This window comes from Hylaeus volcanicus, chromosome 4 (genome assembly GCF_026283585.1).
Source record: "Hylaeus volcanicus isolate JK05 chromosome 4, UHH_iyHylVolc1.0_haploid, whole genome shotgun sequence".
Taxonomy (NCBI): domain Eukaryota; kingdom Metazoa; phylum Arthropoda; class Insecta; order Hymenoptera; family Colletidae; genus Hylaeus; species Hylaeus volcanicus.
In genome coordinates, this window is record NC_071979.1 from 9,642,483 (window position 1) to 9,663,292 (window position 20,810).

At 47.6% G+C, this 20,810-nt stretch overlaps 1 protein-coding gene across 1 annotated transcript; it reads right to left on the reverse strand.

Moving 5' to 3' along the window:
* Nucleotides 1-14,285: 14,285 nt before the first annotated feature.
* On the reverse strand, nt 14,286-20,360 carry LOC128875162 (cilia- and flagella-associated protein 43-like). The gene is made up of 8 exons (XM_054120536.1): nt 19,799-20,360; nt 18,939-19,686; nt 18,215-18,857; nt 17,284-18,085; nt 16,924-17,207; nt 16,239-16,664; nt 15,046-15,910; nt 14,286-14,854 (listed from the first exon to the last, which is right to left on the reverse strand). The coding sequence occupies exons 1-8, from the start codon at nt 20,358-20,360 to the stop codon at nt 14,286-14,288; spliced, it is 4,899 nt and encodes a 1,632-aa protein (XP_053976511.1).
* Nucleotides 20,361-20,810: the final 450 nt, after the last annotated feature.

Sequence of the window (20,810 nt, forward strand, 5' to 3'; positions counted from 1 at the left end):
ATAAATACCTATCGAAATCAATCGAGCCCGATTCCTACACGTGCGTCCTCTATTCAAAAATCTTTTCCATTTCAAGGTAAACTCTATCACGTATTCCAACCTCAAGGACCATCGACAGGACAATCCTTCCATTCTGTGAGCATCTATTCTTACATCCATCCTCTGTATCTTTACCTTTTCGACTATCTTCTATCTTCGAGAGATTACGATTATAGAAACGCCAAGAAGTAAAAGATACCAGAAGAAGATGCTTGCAACTGTAGGTAAGATCGATATGGGATATTATACCTCATATTAACTTTGTTGTAAGACAAATTGGGAACAATCTGCCTAGAACCTAGCCTGCCTAGCTTCTGAGCACAATGATTTGGGATCATCGATTCCTATTACTTGACCGGTCAACACATTAACGAAACGCTGTTATCACAACACCAATGTAACTTCTCCCATCGATACACCGTTTCTTCGCGAAGGGACCCTCGGAAAGATGAAAAACCGCGGACTCCGCCTACGACCTCGAACGCTCGACCTCGTTTCCTGCAAAAAAAATCCTCTCGAAACGAGGGACGATGGCTCGTTTATCAGGGATCTCGCGGGCGTACACGCGCACGCCTACCAATCCTCGTGCCACGAGGAACCACAGACCAAGAAGAAGAAGAAGAAGAGGAATGCGTTGCAGAGGAAGGGAAAAAGTTGCAAAGATTGCCTGAATTTCGTGACGGACCACAGAGTCGTGAATTCCCTTGCAAACAGAGGAAAAGGTCCGCTGACACTCGACCACGGTAATTAGAAGTGTCCCGATGGGGTTCACCAGCCGGCACTTATGAGAGGACGGTTAATTATACTTGCGCAGGGTCGGTCAGCTCGCAACATGGCCCAGGCCTCCCTCACGGAACTCACCGCCGACCTTTAATCGTTCAGGCAGATTGGATTAGCACCTTCGATTCTCTGGACCTCTAACAACGCACGACCTGACCGCATAATAATGGCTGCACGTGAGATCCAAACTCGCTGGGATGCGACTCACGGTTTAAACTCGATTCGCAGAGATAGGGTACTCGTGAGGTAGAGTCCTGTTGGGGTCCTTTGGGAATGTCACGGGGGTTGATAGATGTTTTGATGGCGGAAGAAGGTTCTAGAGTGTCATTTGGTAGAGTGTCAGTGTCAATTGGAGCGATGTTCCTTGGAAGTAGAAATTTCCTGCCACCTCTCCGAGCTGGTCGAACCGCGCACGACAGGTGTAGCGTGGGAGAACGAGGGTTGGAGGGGGAGGGCATCAGAAGCGGGTATATAGACGGTCAGAGAGCAGAAGAGGAGGATACGGGGGACCCGGAGACGAGGCAGAAAAAGAAGAAAACGGGATAAAGAACGAGAAGGCGGTCTTCGGTTAACGTTGGCTCGCCCATCGATCCCCCGCACACCCCCGTCGCGACCTAACCACCATGCTGCCACTTCGAACCACCCCACCATACGTTTCATGCGGCTACTTCGCTGCAGCCGTGACAATGAAACTCCTGGATTTATCCCTTCGTGCCGGAATGCGCCATGATGGGTGTGTCAGGTATGGTTGAGAAAATGTGGACAGAATCGTGACTGAGGAATCTTCCTCGAGGACGTTGGAACGCGTCTTGGAAGTTGCGAAGGGCGGGCGAAGGGCCTTATGCAAATCGCGAGATTCTAACGTGTCGAGCAGCCACCGTTATACCAAGAAATTTACACGTTCTTGTTGAGTTTAAAACAATCTGCTTATTAAAAATGGATAGAGTGGCCAGTGCAAACAGTAACGGTTTTCGGTGAACCTTTAAGTACAGAGTGTAGACAGTAATTCGATGCGGCGACAAGACCGCGAAAAGCTCTTCCTGGAGTCGAAGTTGATCGATGGTGCCTCGAGGAAACGCATGACATCGAGGGGGAACAATAAATTGCCAGTTTTCGGGATCATCGTCATAGCGGAAATTGCCCTGCAATTATAACCCCACCTCGTCGATAGCCGATAACGACAAAGTTATAACGGCGTATCGAGTTCACGTGACGAAAACGACCGTCGAAGCCTGTCACATTGCTGACTCGTAAGTACACCGTTCGTGTCAGAACACCTGCGATCCATTGATCGCTATCAGGTTGGATGATTCGCGTTCATTGAATTTTTGGCTGCAAGGTAAACATTAAAGAAAGTAACGAGCCCTCGGTCTAGCGCGAGCAATTTATTAGCCTTCGTGTCTATGTTTTGGAGTCACTCGAAGAGAACAGGCAAAGAGAAAAATTGTAGGTCGCGAAGGTTTGAATGTTCACTGCAACTAGGGTAAGAAAGAGCGTAACAACGACGAAGTTACCAAGTTGTTTCAGAGTAAGTTTCGAAGCATACTATTACGCGCTAAGGGTACTCGTTCTTGGGAGTAATTGACAGAAGGAATCGTCGAAAATTATCGACAATGGCGGAAATAGGAGTCGAAGACTTACGTTCTTCCATCTTAACGATATTGAGTAGAATACCGATTATTCAAATGCGTAATGACAAAGAATATACCTGTTCCATCGTACTGACGAAACGGTTTCCACATTCGAATACGAGAATTCCTGATTATATACCTGGGATAGTCGGCAGCCTGGATAATTGGTGTTCGAATGATTGGCATTCGATTGTACGTACAGCTTCTGAACAATTTAGCAGTGACTCGAGCCGGCATTTATTAGTTCCTAAAACCGTTTCTGATCGCCGGCAGCGGTACGATTATTTCCCACAGTGACTTCCACTCGATCGTAACCGATTGCTTGAAATTGGTCAAAACCAGTGATACGTGCATTTCGTGCATGTACGTCGTTGGTGGGAAATAATCTCTCAACGAGTTCTGAATGCCAATCGCATCGAGAAATGTACTGCATCGTCAGCCAGAGAGAAGGAACATTCTTACGTGTTTCATTATTAAAAAAAATTCACACATTTTCCTGAAATGTGTGCCAACGAACTCACAAAGTTTGAAGTATGTATCGACAACGGTGTTACAGAAAAAAATTCACGAACTCGCGCCTCTTTTCAACGTTCCAAAGTTTGTCGAGAAGACCCCTTTAATTTCCAAGAATTAAATTTATCGCCTTCCCCTGATAGAGTATCTTCCATTATTTCTATACCAACTTGTTGACCTCCGTGGGTATACCTCGCTAATCGTCGTGGTACGAGCAGGTACCGTGGGCCTGGTCCCCCGTTCATGGCGTATAGGCGCGCTCTAAATACACGTTAGACGCGCGTGGCCACTCGGTCGTTTAATCAGACGCCGCAGGCGAACTTCCATGTCGAACCGTGAATATCGGCCCCTCGTATCTCGGCCAGATAAAAATCGCCACGGTAATTTCGGCGTCGTGCACATGTCGCGTCCCATCCGGTCTGAATCGCGCGAGGAGCCGCTGGGAGGAACCAGGACTTTATCGTTCTCCGGGGATCTATCGATCCCGATGCGCGGTGTCGATCGCCACGGTGCTTCTAATCGTTGGCCCACGTAGACGAGCGCCCAATTTGTACGAAGATTCTTCCAAGGGAGAGCTCGAGGAGTGCAGCTGCAACGTTTCTGCTTTGTGTTTGCAATTTTTATGGAAGAAATAATTCTATTTTCTTTGAAGTGTTTAGAAGTTTAGAAGAGATATTCAAAAAGAAATTTGCATTTTCTCGTGATAGCTTCTTCCAAAAGAGATCTTTCTGCTTCCTCATTTTTCAGGGGAAGCGACGAAATTCCAGATGACAGGCGTCCCCAAGGTGCATTTTTATTGTGCCTAATGAGATCGTTGTAATGCCGTCCGGAACGAGCCTAACAGTCATTAATGACAATAGACATGCCCACCTTTATCGTTATTACGCGATCGTTAACGCGTTCACGCGCACGCATGCACGAGGTGTCTCGTTTTGATCCTGTCACGCGATTATCTTTTAAATTGACTCTCATTCGAAACGCCATTTCAAACTACGGTTATCCTGCATTTAAAAGGGAACATGTGGGACTCTGTCATTAAACTGGAATTAATATAAAGGTCTCAAAGCACTTGTCACAAAAATAGAGAATTCTAGAATCTATATGGTATCATAGCACGAATCTTTCACTTTCACTGTCTTTGTAAAAATAACAGTGCATAACGTATGGTGAAAAAAAACTGACTAGAATTCTTCGAACTCTTCCACCCGACCCAGAAAATTTTCAATCTCCTACGGTGATGCATCACTATTAAATCTCATAAACGGAAAGCAAGGTTCGGCCAAACACCCAGGATCGATGTTCAGTAGCAAATTGGAAGGCGGACGCTGGACGATGCACATAAACATTGTTGCCCGGTGAAGATTGAAGCGGACACTTTGACGAGAGGACTTACTTGTAAATCAATTTATACGTTGACGTGCCTCGTGCGGAGAAACGTTGCCACCTTATTAAAATTCGGGACGCATGGTCGAATTTAATAGTCGGGGAAGGCACTGGACAAGATATAGGTCGATGAAGCAGAGGTATTTGTTTGGGAACGTGATGGACTACCTCGAGGAAGTCTGACGGGAAGTCAACTCGTTGGAAATTATCAACTATCGACGGAGGGAATAAATTGATGCGAAAATATGGAGGTGACGTGTGAATTAAATTTAATTCTATTTAAATCCACTCTCTTCCTCTTGAAATAAATAGAGGAAGATTCTCTCGACATGTTTATGCGTGAAATCGGATGATGTGAGATTGAGATTTAAACAATGAACGAATTGGAGTAATTTTATAATCTAAATTGGAGTTGATGAAAAAATGAAAGGGTAAGGGTTTGGATGAAATCTCGGATGGATCGTTTCTCAGGCTCGACCACAGAGCTTTTCCGGTGCGACCCCACGTCAGCTGGAGTGACAGCGCACGCGATGCGCCCAGGCCATCTGGTACCATCGCGATTGTCGTTGGTCGAACGTGACAAGTTCTCCAGGTTGACCATCGATCCTGACGACGGGATTTTCGAATCCCTTTTGCGGCGATCGTTCGGTGACACGCGATTTCTTCCAACGGAGTTCGTTCACCGAGGCCCGTCCTTTGTTCGACAGTTTGGGAACATCACCTTTCGCGTGTCGAGGGTGTCAACGACGATGATTCCCTCTTTTCACTCGATTGAACGTCTTACACTAGGTTTACGTGAAATAATATTTTTTATAAAAACTGTAGGTCAACAAAGCTTACAGAAAACATAAAATTACGTTTCGAAACTCGGAGTAGAAAGTAGACGAAGGTTATCGCATACGATATAGAATCGATGAAGAGGTGTATGCATTTAGGTATCATTTGCGTAATATGAAATGGTGATACGATCAGAGTCCTGTATTATTGGGCACCTGCCAACAGTCATTATCAAACAATCACTGTATCGATCACCAAAATCGAGATTGCTATGATTTGATATCGAAGCACGAAATCAAGCCTATTACATCCTAAATAACTACATCAGAAAGAGGCTATCATTTGAAGAATGCCAAAATGAAACGCATTAATTTGTGTTCGTCATAAATTTCATTGATTAATCAAACTTTTAACTCACAATACTATGGTACCAACGGCGCCATTTTCGCGCTCCAAAGCTTCCAACACGACGCAAGACCGCATCGGGGGCGCTCTGCGCCCTCGTCGGCCATTAATTCAAAGTGGAACCGTATTGCCCCGTTGATTACAGTTTCTACGCAAAAATGCCAGCACTTTGTGCCACCGTCTGTGTCCGATTAGCGTGTACAATGCTTCTCGCGTACTTAAGGTCGCCCGATAAGATCGACCCTTTTCGCGAGAGGACTCGCCGCAATTTTACCGTCACACCCGTGCACGGCCGCGGTTGATGCATTAGCGCGATTATGGAGCCCCAATTTGTTGCTGTTGCGGATAACGGCCCGTTATCGACGGCTACGATCGTGGAGCTTTGCGCTTCGCACGAAACCAACACGCTCACGGTTACGCCACAGGACTTATGATTACGTCGCGCTCGTGCACGACCTGTCGTTCACCGTGATCCCCAGATTTCCTTTTGGTTAACTGACCACCCTGGATCGCACCATTGCGTTTCGTCGGGAAACCTTTAGATGGATCACTCGTCCAAGGTACTCTGAATATAATTCAGTCGATGAAACTCTTCCATGTAGAACCACGAATTCGGTGATCGCCTCTTCGATTATATTTCTCTATCGAAGCTTTACCTTGTATACTTAAAAATCAAATTGACGAGTAACCAAATCACGAGAACACGGTCCAATTTTAGACTCGAATCATCGCTGAATATCCCCGTCTGGAAGAGACGCAAGGCTTCCTTCAGGAAGGCTGAAGCCTCGGCCAGATGCAATTGCATCTCCCTTTCCATTCGGCAGTAAAACGATCTCTGCCTCTCCTCCCCCTCCCCCCCCCCTCGGCCCGTGGGTCTCTCACGCTCCGCTTGGCGGGTCGAAATTAGAAAAGTGCCGGTATAAAACTCAGGGAACGAGTTAGTTACAACCTATGGCCGAACAGCTGCCGCGGTAACCGCGAGTCCAACGTCGTGGTATCACGCGAGAGAGACGCCAGCGTCGAGGAGGACGAGGATGGACTCGAGGATCGAAGGAGGAGAGAGCTGGACGAGTGGAGGCGAAAAGGAGCACGGCGTCGAGGGGGAGGAGGTGGTGTCTGAGGCCGAAGACAACGACCCGCCACTCAGAGCCTCGTAAAAAGGACGGAATGTCACTGAATGACGGTCCGCGGGTCCATCGAGACCGGTAAGTAATTCTTCGCCAATTACATAATTACTCGTGGTCGGCGGTTGCGCGTTAGGCCGAGCAATGGTGCTGGTGGCGGGCACCAAGAGCGGTCGTTACGATATTTACTACTATATAATGGCTGCCCCTGCCGACGAAGAAACGGGCCGCTCGGCAGCGAGCGCGGTTCGAGCGGCGAGGCGTCCTCGGGCATGCTTCTTCCCACCAGGACAGGTGAGCCACGACGTCCCTTTTCCTCGAACGGCGCCTTTCCCGCGCGACCACTCGCTTCTTCGTGTCCTGGGGTTCAAGGGACGGTAATTCGTGTTTCGCGTTAGGAATGTATCGCCTTCAGGAATGTATCTTGGGGGCAGAGGAATAGGAGAAATGGCTGGAATCGTTTCGCTTCGATCATACCACTGCGTATTTTCCTGACTATCGAAGCTGCATCTTGGTTCTGTCACAGTGGAGAGGGTGGAAAAGTAGTAATAGTAACAAAGAAGACCGAGAATATAATTGGAGTATGTCGACTTGGTTTCTCTGGTAATTATTGCATCGAGCGTTGGGCATCACGGCTAATGTCCCAAGACTCGTGACCATTATCGCTGGGGATTGATAGTGGAAGGTTCTAGAGTCCGTGGGGAAGTCTATGGACGCTTCTAACCGGAGGACGAGCGGATTACGTGGAATTGATGTAGCGTTACGAACACCGCGACGGCTGTAATGGATGTACTGCTGCTGGTGGCGCACGATAAGCCGCGAGAATGGATGCACTTTTCACGCATGTAGCTTTCGCTCACGGCGATGCACTTCTCGCGCTGTTGCAGGTGGTTTCCTTGTAATTGTGGTCACTTTTCTTATGACAGAAGGTAGTCCCGTATCGTGCAAGCCTAATGAAACGAGAACCCCGTGGTCTATTTAATAAAATGTCACTTGTCACTTTCATAGCATTGCGCTAGAGTAGCTTCGAGTACAAATCGAAGTTCGTTGACCGAAACCTGTACTCCATTGATCACGAACGCGTTGTGGACCTTCGATCTTCCCACAGCGAAAAAGAAATTTTTTTAGAAGAAACGTATAGATTACCGACACTCACTAATGGAGGGCCCTGCCTTGTCAACAGGGTACACTGCATTCCTGACAGGGTGCTCTGTAGTACCAACAAAGTATTTTATCTTATCGATTGGGTACCCCTTCCGAAGATCGTCACTTAATCGTTAGCGTGGTTACATTTCTGACGAGATGCTAGATGAAGCTGACGATCTTTGTCGTAACAATGTTTCAACCACAAGTGCGGGAATAAAGAATCAACAAGTAACGCGAGATCGACGACGACGACACCCCAACGCGTGATGGAAACGGTCGCTAGACATAGCGCGCGTAATTTCCGTAATTCCGCGCTTTGCTCCCCTTCGCGAGGCCATAGCGATCGGTGCAATTCGCGGTCCGTGTTCGCAACAGGCGTCCCCGTCGAGCACGCGAGAGCTGCGATTAGCAATTTGAATGGCTACAACCGTCATTCCCACCGTTTCCGAAGGCCGTCCACTCGACTATGTACCGAATTCCCAATAAGAGAACGCATTATAGCCCGTGTTGCCGCCAGCCACCCCCTCGTGACCGGTGTTCACGTGCGTGGAATCCTTCTAACGATGACTTTTGGTACGTGGACAGCAGGTAAATACGGCCACGGTGCTGAAACGAGAAAAAGGAACACGGAGACTGGAAGGACGAAGCATGGGGGAAAAGAAAACGCCGACCAAAATACGCGTGACCTGTATTTAAGGTGGTTTCGCTCGCTCTCGGCCCCTGGACCAGCACTTTTCGTTCTTATTTGCAAACCGCCCTCTTCGACTCTCTTTCTCTTTTGCTCGGACTATTTCCCCCTTGCACGCAAACGTGAGAACCTGGATCCCTTATGTTTGCCATGCAAACGCGGCGAGATCACCCTAGATCTCTAGATCCACCGACGTGTAGAGTCACGAGACACTGACGTGGCTGCTATAGGTACTGGGATCGCCAAATCGTCACATGGTGTGTTTTAGACGATGTGAAAGCATCAGTCGAGGGTAGAAATCGTCACATTACTGGCAAATCTAAGCATACGTGATCCAACCTTGGCTCTTTGGTCTGGACGAATTTTCTCGCCCGATGCTCCATATTTCGAGATACGAGAAGTGCTAATTACAATCGGTTCGCCACGTACGATCGTTCTCAACACCTCGGTTATAAATCGCGAAAGTAACTGACAGAGGAGCGAACAAGATCATTTCCGCGATTCGAAGCCAGAAGGAGCAAGATGCATCCAAGCACCGGCTCTCGAGGCTGCGGACCGACGACCATAGTGCCTAGAACTCGACTCAACCTTCCCTCTGAACCCCCACCAACGATGCTACGCAGAAATATGATTCCAAGAGCCGCGGGTACATACGTTCTCCATCCGCTACTCCGTAGCTTCAAAGATGATCGTAACCAAAGACTTACTCCCTCGAGAGACTTCGGGGGCCTTGGCCACGGATCTCCAACGTTTGTTTCTTCCCCTCCACCTCGTCGATCGTCTCGTTTCCACGCGAAATCTCGACTGCCATTAATTCAGCGCCGCCTGACAGGTCACTCGAGTAGAACAGCCCATTACAGATATTACGGAGCCGCGTAAGGCCCCGTTCGTTCCTATCAAATAATTATTATTGTTGTTTGCTTTACAACTCTCCCACCCGTGGTTCTGTGCTTCCTTCCTCACTGCCCCCCTCCCCCTCCCCCTCGCAACCCTCGACTCCATCTGCCAGACGATGGGTCGTCGGGGTGAGCGGCAATTTGTTTCTAAATTTATTACCGATGACCGATATACTCTCCACGGCACTCTTTCTCTTTCTCTGCGTCGGTGATATCGAATTGGGATCGCGACGACGATGATTCTTCGGTTCCCGAGGCTAGGGGTTGGTACCAGCGAGGTCAGTCTCGAGGTTATTGTAATAAATATCGGGAAAGCAGATTGCTCGATGCGTTTCTGTCTGGTGGTATGTTTCTGGGGGTGCTCTAAGCTGAATCCGCCGTATGTCGTTATTTCAGAGGCATTCGACGCTGAGAGTTCGGTATCGATAATTTTCTTAGAACAGAATTTCACTATACTCGTACCTTACCTAAAGCAAAGGAAGTTCGTCAGACATTTCCCAAGGATTCGATCATCAATTTTAAAACCGCTTTCTACACTCTCCATATTAGTCTGAGCACTCAACAACATAGAATAACGCGGCATTCGTACGTTGCTAACGAATGGCGGTCCGCCTCCTGGGTCAGCGAAGCGTCAGGATAGGAAATTAGTGCGCGATTCGCTACTTTGAAACGTTCAGGCACGATGGGAGCCTCCCTCGACGCGGTTTACGATTACGACGCTAATCTCGTTTTAATGACAGGGTCCTGGGGGGCTCGACGAATGATGAAGTGTCAAATCGGGGCCCGAGGTGGGCGTCAGTTTCCGTCCATGGTCCCCGGTTCTCGCGACCAACCCAGAATGGCAAAGGTGATGTATTCCATGGGCAGATTTTTAATTAGCACAGGATGGTTCCTGGCCCTTCTACCATTCCTCTCACCGTGTCATTATACCTTCCGACTGCTGACGGCGTTCCTCGTCTAAAAGAAACTTATCCTCCTCGCCACATGCGCCACCCATTTTTCCTGCCTTTTCCATGACGTTTCACACCACAACCAATGGTCCTGGTGGCCGTTTCGCGTGGGTGGGCAGCTTTTGGAAAAATAATGGTAGCTCTCGACGAAGGTGTGAGCGTGACACAGAAAAATTAGTAGATATTAACGTTGGGAACGTGTTAACGACACGATTTAAGTGTTCGAGTTAGGTGGAAATAAATCTCGAATCACTTTTTCTTGCCACTCTACTCCTTCTACGGTTTGTTTCCATTCTACCTGTGTAATTTGTTCCAGATTTATTTCTACGGGAATGTAAACACCTGGTGGGTTAGTTTACGTTCGCTTTTGCTCTCTTTGCGCCCTACTCGTTTCGACCGAGGTTTATTTTCGAGTATGCTTAGCTCACGGCTAGCTTTTTCTAAATACGAATGTAATACGGTTTGCATCGCTATTTCTTGATAAAACTCCTAGTCACTTGGCGAGAGAGAACAAAGAGAACACGGCGGAGAATATCTAAATGGGGAAGGAGCTCTGGTGAAATTTTCGATGGGAATTTCGTCCGAGGACGGACACGTGGGTACGCGTAACAGCGGTTTCAAGCCTTGTTTCGAGGTTGGCTGAATATCGCGGCAGGACGATGCAACGTCGCGGGTATTCAGCCCAATCCGCCGAAAAGGAACGAGGGTGGCGTTCCTTCATCCGGCTCGTGGCATCCGCGTATTGTGGATTCGCGCATACGTAAGTGTCTGCGCTCTGGCACATGGTGAAACGCAGAAAGACGTCCAGCTCGTCGGGGATTAATGTCACGGTTTGGTATGGTCCACTCGATACTGGCAAGGAGCATGAAGACATAATGCAACCTCTGGGAACTGAGGTTTCAGACCTCTTCGGCATGTCGCGCTACTTGATTCCAGGAAACGATGGAAAATACAAGGGTGGAGTAAAATCTTGGCAGCTGTTTAGCTCGAGGATGCATGAATTTTACTTTCTTACTTGAAACAGAAATTATTTCTTGCATACTCGTGTCGTGAGAATCAAGTAATGACATCGTAGCGAAGTAATGCATCAATCAAAAGATCAAGCTAGAAGCTTCGGTTCCTAGAGTGACACCAAGGGTTCAGCCTCGGTGAAATAGTCCCTGAAACTTCGAGTTACCCCGATCGCGGAATCAGTGGGCCCCATCGGAACCCCCTCGAAGTCTCCATCGCAAGTGCATCCACGGTTTCGCGTCCGTCTCCGTCTGGCTGACGCCTCTCCCTCGCGAAAATGAGAGTTTACTGCCTGGCAGCGCCGGGCCAGAGAAGAAGAACGCTCCTTTGTCTCTTTATGGTCTGAAAGTGGCCCGTGGAAGGAGCGAGGCGCATGGACGGCCGTCGCCATCGACGTTCGGGCCTGTCTTCTTCTTGGACGCCACGAAGAAGTACGGTCGGATAATAACGAGTTTCGCTGTCGTCCCTTTCGCCCTTTCGCGTAGCGCGAGTCGTAAAGTCGACTCGCCTTGCCTTCTTCCTACCCTGGTCCGCCCTGCGTCGAACGTTTTTCTTCACCAGCCACGAGAGATGCGGTGGACGATCGTGTCAAATTTTTATTGCGCCAACGAGAACGTCTCGCTAGATCGCCTCGCCTTATACGGGACCTGGGTGACTGGAAACCGGAGAACTCGTCGAACAAATGCTTCTCGCGATGCTTTTTTCAAAGTTCTACATCCGTACAACCTTTAATTTTAATCGGAATTTTCAGGTTCGAAAGTAAAGCATCTTTGAACGTGTTAAGTTATATGGTCTTTCGAGCGTTTCGTCGATTCTCGTCCAAGTTTTTATCGAGTGAAATTAGCGTGGAAAACGACGAGGACGAGTTGAACGATGGCAGGGCGATATTACGGCGTCAGTGGTGCCACAACACGGGGCAACGTCGGTTATCGGGAAAACGGGCACTCCAATCAATGCAAATCAAATCGAGAGCCGTGAATACGAAGCGTATAGTCAAATCAACCGAATAAAAGCTTCATGAATGTAAAAGACTGGTGAATGAAAGCGCCGCGAGCCAATTTGGTAATGCGTCTTCTCTCCCCCCCCCCCCCCCGCGCGCCTAGGCTTTCCTACCTTCCTCTTAACGGGGTGGGAAAAATAACCACCTAGGAATATCGTGTTACGGTGCTACTGCTTTGGATTCGACAAAGCGTTTAAAAAAATATCGCTTCTTCCTCTCGCGTGGCTTCTCACGCCTCTACTTCGGAGTTTCCGAACTGTTCTTCGGCTTCAAATGCAGGAGCCTTTGAATCTGGATCTAGGTAAAATTTCTCTTCACTGGTGCTAGGAGTGCATGTTGCAGTCGATCCGCCAATTAGAGCGAATGTGTAGATTTAGTTGAAGTTTTAGTAAAACGCAATGATTAGCGTGCGACTGATAGAAAGCAGAGACTTTTCATAAATAATGTGTTACGATTACATCACATTTATTTTCAAACCTATATTATTCTGGAGATTCATTTCGAAGCTCCCTGGTTTTTAAAAAATTGAAGAATCCAGAGGATTTTACTAGATAAGTTTATCTAGTAAATTATTATGGTTTTTCATCCCCCAAAATTGAAGTTTGAATATATTGCTTGTAAAATATTCTACAGATGATTCTTAAGCCCTTATATTACGGTTTATTCGCCATCGACCGATTTGAAGCTAGGTTTAAATATGCGTTTTCGATTTTAAGCGCGTGCTACTTCTTTTACTTCGGTTTATGAGCCAAGCCATCTTCATATACTGACTATCAACATGATTTTACAAGCGTTTCCCTAAATTACATCCTACCTAGGGCTTCTCATAATTTATTAAAGTTCAAGCACCAATTTTTCTCAGCTCCCAAACACTACGCCAAATAAGTAGTTTCACCATCCGACGTTACAACACGGACTCCCATTGTGCCCCCAAAAGGTTAAACGAAACTCGATTGATAGATGTTCTCGAGCCCCGTTTCCAGTCCATCTCTTCGAGGTTTGCTCAATGTAGATTTCCCAACGTAAAAAATGAGCCCAGAGTCGGTGACCCGATCAACCCGTCAGGATATCGAGTCGACGCCGCGAGAGGGACAGGGGGTTAAGAAAAATCCGTCGTTTAATCGTTCCAGAGTGAGTCTGAAGTTCTTTTTTTCCACTTGCAGTTTGGGGACCAGATGGGAACTTCTCAGACGAAATTGATTCGTACGCCAGCGTTTTGCCGCGATCCGACGGTAATCCAGCGTTCCCGTGGACATCATTCATCTCGCTGCTATACTATTAGTACAGTTATTTATGGTGAAAAAAAGTATAGATCGCCGTCGCCTATTATGTATCGGGACCGCTGCGTCCCCCGGGTGATTTATGCGCCGCTGCAAATTGCCGCTTGTCCTTTGTGAGAGCCAGCAAAGCGACTCTGATTAAAATCCTTTCGCCGGCCGTAATTTAACGATGCTTAGAAGCGGTCCTTAGAGAGGGAAGGTGGGGACGTCGCGCTTCAAGAAGCTGGAAATCGTCCTCGATCTGTCTTGTCATTAAAAATGCGCGCAATCCCGCAGCGAGGTTCAACGATATAACAAGACAAATAATAACAGAGAGAGAAAGAACCCTAACTATCCTAATAAATTATGATTTATTGATTAGTAAAAATGTTCACAACACTTTCAGGAAAGTCTAAATAGCTCATACACGATTAAAAATCACCAAAATACAACCACAACACTTCTCATCACCCCAAAATCAAACGTAATCATTTCAACTCCATATACTCGACATTCACTTCCTCAGCCGCAAGCTAATCCAGTCTAGAACCAGTCTTAGCTCGTGTCTTAACGAAGCTCCATCTGGGGATGTCTTAACGAACTCGTCACTTAGAACATCCAGTCGCATAAATCGATCATCTTTGATAAGAGAATCTCCCAAGAAAACAACTCGACGAAGTCCATTAACAGGGGCAAAAATGGCGCCTCGGTGTATGATCCTTCTTGTCGTCCTCGTCGTCCAGGGTCTTGAAGTGGAAAGTCGGATAGCGACGAAGCCTGAGCAGCTCGTGCTCCGTCTGCAGCATCAGTAGCTCGGCGTAATTATCCTGCAGCTTCTTGATCAGACGGGATCGCCTCATGATCATCCTTATCTTCCTCTCCATGTGTTCCCGCTGCCTGGCCTCGCCGATACGATCACGGCGCAGCTCCATCTCGCACCTCGCTACGTTCATCTCCAAGATTCGACGATCGAGCTGCTCGTTCTTGCTTCTGGTGATCGAGATCTCCTTCTCGATGGACTGCAGCCTGGACCTGTAGCCGACTACGATCTTCTCGAACTGCCTCTTCGTCGCTTCTATGTCGTCACTCAGATGCTCAGGGGTCTTGTCATCTGGGAAGCCTCTAGCCTTGCGCTTCAAGTACAGTTGCATCTCCTTGGTCACCGTCACCGACTCCAGGAATCGCAGGTCCTCCTGGAGGTCCTCCAGATGACGCCTCTGGCACTCGTGCTTCCACTCCTTCAGCAGAGTACCTGGAGGAATATTAAGACTAGATTAGGTGATGAAATTGATGTTTTATCGTAGTTCAGGAAAACTTAGATGACGCTTGAAGAGTTCTGATACTTTAAAAAGTTGAGTTGCTAGCAAGATTCTATTACAAAGTCCTAGTATCAGTTCTTATCGATATCTGATCCAAGTCAATTTTCCACAAAAGCATTCGTACCTCTCCTGAAGTTGAGCAGCTGTGACAAGGCCTCCAGTTTGCACTCGCCAGCTGCCCGAATGAACTCGTTGACGCGTTCGATTTCGCTTCGCGTAACCAGGATGGCTTTCTCAGTGTCGTCCAGGTCTCCATTGAGTTTGATCTCCAGTTGTCCCATTTTCACCACCAGCTGTATCTCAACGTCCAGGTCAGAGATTCTTCTGTGCCTCCTCGTCTCGTCAAAGTCTCTGGTCATGTTATCTATATCGACTCCGCATTTCTCGATCTTCTGCTCGAATCCATAAATAACGTTCTCGACCTCTATGATCTCGATCTCCTTTGCTCTGACCTTCAGCTCCATCTCTATCCTCTGGCGACGCAGTCTGGTCAACGCCTCCCAGTGAGAGGACTCTATCGTCGGTGGAAAGACGTTTGGCCGAACGTCCAGGTGGTCTAGGGCTCTGAGATACTCGTTGCACTCGGATGGCAAGTACGTAGACCTAGTCCGAGCCACCACGTGGCTCCCCAGATCCAGGAAGTCGGATGCAGTCAGGTTCCGTAGGTTCGTCCTAGGTCGACGCTTGTACTGGCGCTCCAGCAGCTCGGTTTGCAGCTTGGTCAGCGAGGAAAACTCTGTTTTGAATCTTCTTGGCATTGTTTTTTCTCTAGCGCTCAACGTCTCGTGCTGGGAGATGAACTCCTGGTGAACCTTTCGAAAAGCTTGCACGTGAGCCTGCAAGGTAGCCTCGTATCGCCTTTTCTCCGAGATCTGCTGCTTGACCTCTTCTTCCTGGCGCAGGGCTTTGATTCGATGATAGTTTCGCAAGTAACCGCGGACGTATCGCAAATGTATCTGATTTATGGCTGACTCGATGCTTATCTTCAGCTGTGGGATCATCGCCAGATTCAGTACGGCGGAGAATTGGTTATTTCAATAGATGATTATTGATTTAGATTGATATTTTATTCATCAAGATTGTTGGAAAATTTCTAGGAATAGAAAGTATGGAGAGTGATGTAATTTGGTGAATCAAGAGATAGGATTATTTCTTGTTACCAAGTCTAACAAATACATCTCAGGAAGCCTTAAAATTTTGTGTTTGTTTTGCTATCGAGGCAAGAGACCTGCAGCAACACATTCGAGAGCTCTCCATAAACTATTCAATAGGTAAAAGTAATGATTGACATAGAGATACAGGAATGATCGAACCTACCCTAAACAGTTCATCGAGTTTCCCATTGAACTTGTCGACCCCCTCCCGTAGGAGTCCCATAACTTTGATGTACTCCGCATCTAGCATTCTGTTGTAGCGTTCCCGTTCCTCCTGGAGGAATTTAACGTCCTTCTCGTATCGTTTCACAGTTTGTATGTCCTCCGAGGTGTAGTTTTCCGGTTTCTTCTCCAGCATGCAGGCAGGCTTGGGCACGTCTATCTTGATGATGTCCTCCCATCGAACCTCCAGCACGCCGTCCATCATCGCCATTAGCGCGCGCTCGCGAAAGTCATCGGCGAGTAACAACAGTCTGATTCGTTCTTCCTCCGCAGCCTGCTTGTCTAGCATTCCTTGCTGGGACGGCGAGATGTAAGGTTTCGCGTCGACCTCGTGATCCAACACCGTGATAATCCCTTCTGGCCTCTCCTACGCATGCAATACAAGCTTTACACGCCTGACTACGCTTTCAAGACGGAAGGAAAAACTCTGGATTAACTATCTAGAACGAGCATTAGGAGATAGGCATCATCTGTTGGAATATAAAGTCGATGAGGACTGGATAATTGCAAGTTTCGTCGCAAATGAGGTTTTCTTCAATCGCTGATTATTTTTGGAAAGATAAATCAAGGTGAAAGTTGGACTGTCTCGTCATCTTCTAAATTCTTAACACCGAGGAGCTTAGTACCTGCCAATGCCATCGGAGATAAGCTGGAACGTACGACAGGGATCGCTGAAACATGGTTTTCAGTTCGGAGTTTATGTGATGTATCCTCTGTATTCTTTCGTGTATCACGTTCATCTCCCTCTCCTTCAGCGCGTACACTTCGTCGAACGCTTTGTTGAAGTAAGCACGAAGCTTCTCGCTGTCGTGCATCAGAAAACGATTGTTTATCATCACGTGATCGAACCCATAGGATTCCAACTGGGAGTAACAGGGCGACGTCTCGATGAACTTGTAAGCAATTGTTCCTTTAAGCACGCAAAGAAGATACAGTCTATTTTATTCAGGTACTCTCACGATTTGAAAAAGTATTTTGTTTCTTACCCTCCCACGCCCTTTGAGTGCTAATTTCCTCTTCAGTCACTTCCTTGTCCTCTTCGTCGTCGAGCAACAAGTCAATTCTCAAGTCCTCTTCCCTGTGCAATGTTATTCGTTTGTTCAGCTCAATCTGAAGCTGCTCCTGGGTGTACACCTTCCAGGGTTGAAAAGTGTCACCTTCCATGAATCTCCTCACAGCATCCTTGCTGAAGTGCGCCCATTCCAGCTGGGCCTTGGTCAGTGGATCCTCAGCAACCGAAGGATAGTTGGTCACTTCTCGACTACCTAACATGGCGGTCAGAGATTTACCCACAACCACCTGGGGATCCCAAAAAGTCCTTCTTATCCAACTGGACACTCTGTCCATCTCGCTGCAATTGTGCTCCATCTTCATACGAATATTCTCGCACGTGTCACGGCCAGCCTTTAATTTCTGATCACGACCCGTTATATCCAAATCGAAAGCTGACAAAGGGAGCTTTTCGATCTCTGGACAGGTCTCGTTATCATCCAACAGTTTCTTCACTTTGGCTTTCAGAATATCGAAGTCTCTAAGGATGGCTGCCCTTTCTTCGGCGCACTTGACTCGTTCTTCTTGCAACTGCATCTCGTCCCTCCATTCTGTCCAAGTTTTGTCACTCTCTTGGGGATCGGGGATTTCTACTTTACGCCGTAGCAACAGATCCTCGATCGCTGGATCGAGGCTGGCGTAGTCCGAGAGTATCTTCTTCTTGTGCTTTTCGTACAAAGTATAGTCTACTCGGTGGGTGGCTCTCTGATCATCGGCAACAGGGGACGTTGGATTCTCCTACGCTGATGAAAGGAAGAAGCGAAAGAAAGTTGTATTCAAGGATTGGGGTTTGATCTCATTTCGATAAGCTAATAAAACTTTATGTAATCAAACAATGGTGGTTTAAAAGTACAAAAGCAAGAGAACCTTTTTGTCGTCAGGTGCAGGCCTCATGGCGACCAAAGAGCCATTGTACCCTAGACAGACGATCAAGTTCCCAGACCTGTTCGCCATGGTCTTCACGCTGCCAAAGTCTGCCCTGTGATGTGTCATGAAGTGCGCGAGTACGTGCTGCACATTTTTGTCCCTGACGAAGGCCAGACCATCGAAGGCAGCGGTGGTTATCCAATTTCTATCGACGAAAAGGTTGGCCAGTTTGACGTGATGCCCTGTCATCAAACCATCCAGCGCTACCACGTCTTTGAAGTCCTGAATTCTCTGCATGCGCAGGAATCGAGTCTTGTAAGGTGATCCTATAAGGATCATGGCGTTTGTGGGGATCTGCCACAGGGTTTGGTAAACGCCAGGCAACTCGAGAACAGCGGTGATGTTGGTGATCAGGTTTCGATCCTCTGGTACGAGGAATAAGGCCAACTGTTGACCAGCAGAGTAATGATTTTTTGACATGAAGAGCATTAATACGTTTATTCTACTGCGTCCCTCGTAGATCAGAGCGTCGACGATCGTTTGATTGGGTTGTAACAGAGCTTGCACCGTGTACGCTTTGTTGTCACGATTGAGGTTGATGCAGTAGCAAGTGCCAAGCATCTTCTCGGCGGCAAGGAGGGATCTGAAGAAAGGAAATATGTTTATCGAAAGAATTTTTCGAATATATCGAGATGAATGAAAATGAAACACTGAAGAGATTTACCTCCCACTATGCGAGAACTTGATTAAATCGAGAGGAGTTTGCTGCAACCTCATGCTGGCAACGACCTTAGGTTCTTCAGGATCAAGGAAATTAACGAAAACCAGTCCACCCTGCGACGTTCCCAGGACGATCATCGGATAATCAGGATGAGATGCTTGAGAAGTGATCTCCCCATCGAGCTCCAGGTCCATCATCGACACGACAGTCCCACTGTAGCATTCAACGACAACCAATTCCTTCAAATTATCGGTGACAACAAGATGATGGCACCAAGGGTACACAAAGTCCGCAAAGCGATATATAGCGCCGTAGTCCAGATACTTCTCGATCACTGGAGTCGTGCGTTCCTCCGAGTAGCCGATCTTCATCAAGTAGCCCTCCAACGTGTGGTAGAAGAAGCAGTCGTTTCTGAAGGGGTGGGTCACCAGGACACACGGCTTCGTCATCGATTTCACGTACCACACCTTTTCCCATTTGCTGGTCCTTGCATTTTTCGCGAAGAAACGAATCTGACAAAAGGTCGTTCGCAACACGATCCCCTCTTGGAACCAACGCACTATTGGTAGCTCTAAGTCCAAGCACACGCCGCAACGTTGAGACAATATGATGCGGTAAATGTCACTGCCGTCGTAATTGCTCAGAAAGATATGACCTTCTGTGTCTGTAAGGGCAAGCAGAGGATCGCTGGATGTTGGGGACCAGTCCACCCAAAGGATTGGTTGTTTGTCTGGGAGATTGACCTCGTGATCTGGAAGGTGAAGGGTGGGATTGCTTGGAGATTGAGATTTCGAACAATTTGCAATCCAAGTTTGAGATAGTTCGAAGGCTATGGTTTATTTAGAAATACTGGGGGCACTTGCCTTTCAACGTCACCATTTTTCCCGCCACATCGAGCTCCCAAGTGGTTAGTTTCCCACAGGTCTTGCCCATCTGCGCGATGACCATTGGACCTATCTGAGTGACTCGAATTATCTGGCCAACGTTGTCGCGAATGGACGTGTTCACGGTTACGAGCTTCTCGCCAGTTCTCCAGGACCAAAGGATCATCGGGAATTGGGGGTACGAGCCAACAGAGACGAGCTGATCGTGCATAGTGAACGCAGTGGCCAGATAGCCGGATTGACAGCCACCTACGCACTCGGAGATTTTCGTCATGGAAGGGTAGGCGTAGACCAGTATCCTAGGCTGAATGATCTTCTCAGCAAAGCAGAAGATCGACAGGATCGAGTGTCCTGATAGACACTGCGCGCCTTCTCCAGTTTCTTGGTTACGACACCAGCGCAGACTCTGCCTCTGCAGAGGGATGTCGAAGAAGATGAGGTTCACCCCTGTGCACCAAGCGAGGGTGTTCTTTCCGATGCAGACTATGTCTTCGATTCTGCTACCGCGAATCCAGGCTGGAATCCAAAACTCCTGTTGCATTTTTTTAGCAATCAAGTAGGATTCGTCGAGGTTGGGATTGCGATACGATGACAAGTAACCTCCTGAACGTCACGGGACTTGAGTTGTCGGTCGAGAAACAGTCGAAGAATTTGTTGGGGCTGTTCGTAATTTCTCCGTAACATTGTGCCTAAAGCGTGAAGTCTGATTTACAGTGGTATTGATCAAACTTCCTAAGAGTTTTTGATTTAAATATCCAATTTATTAATTAATGTCTTATTCAGCTTCATCTGATATGTTTATATTTCCATCGAGGAAGCGGTACGATAAAAGGGACAAGGATCGATATCAAAAGCGACTAGTGTCGAGCAACCGGGGGTGGCTAGGATCCTCTGCCAGGAGCCAGCAGACCGACCTCGGAAGAATAGTTTGGCAGGCTTAAGACAAAAGGTGATTAGGATACGCGCAGTCGATGGTGGTTTATAAAGACCC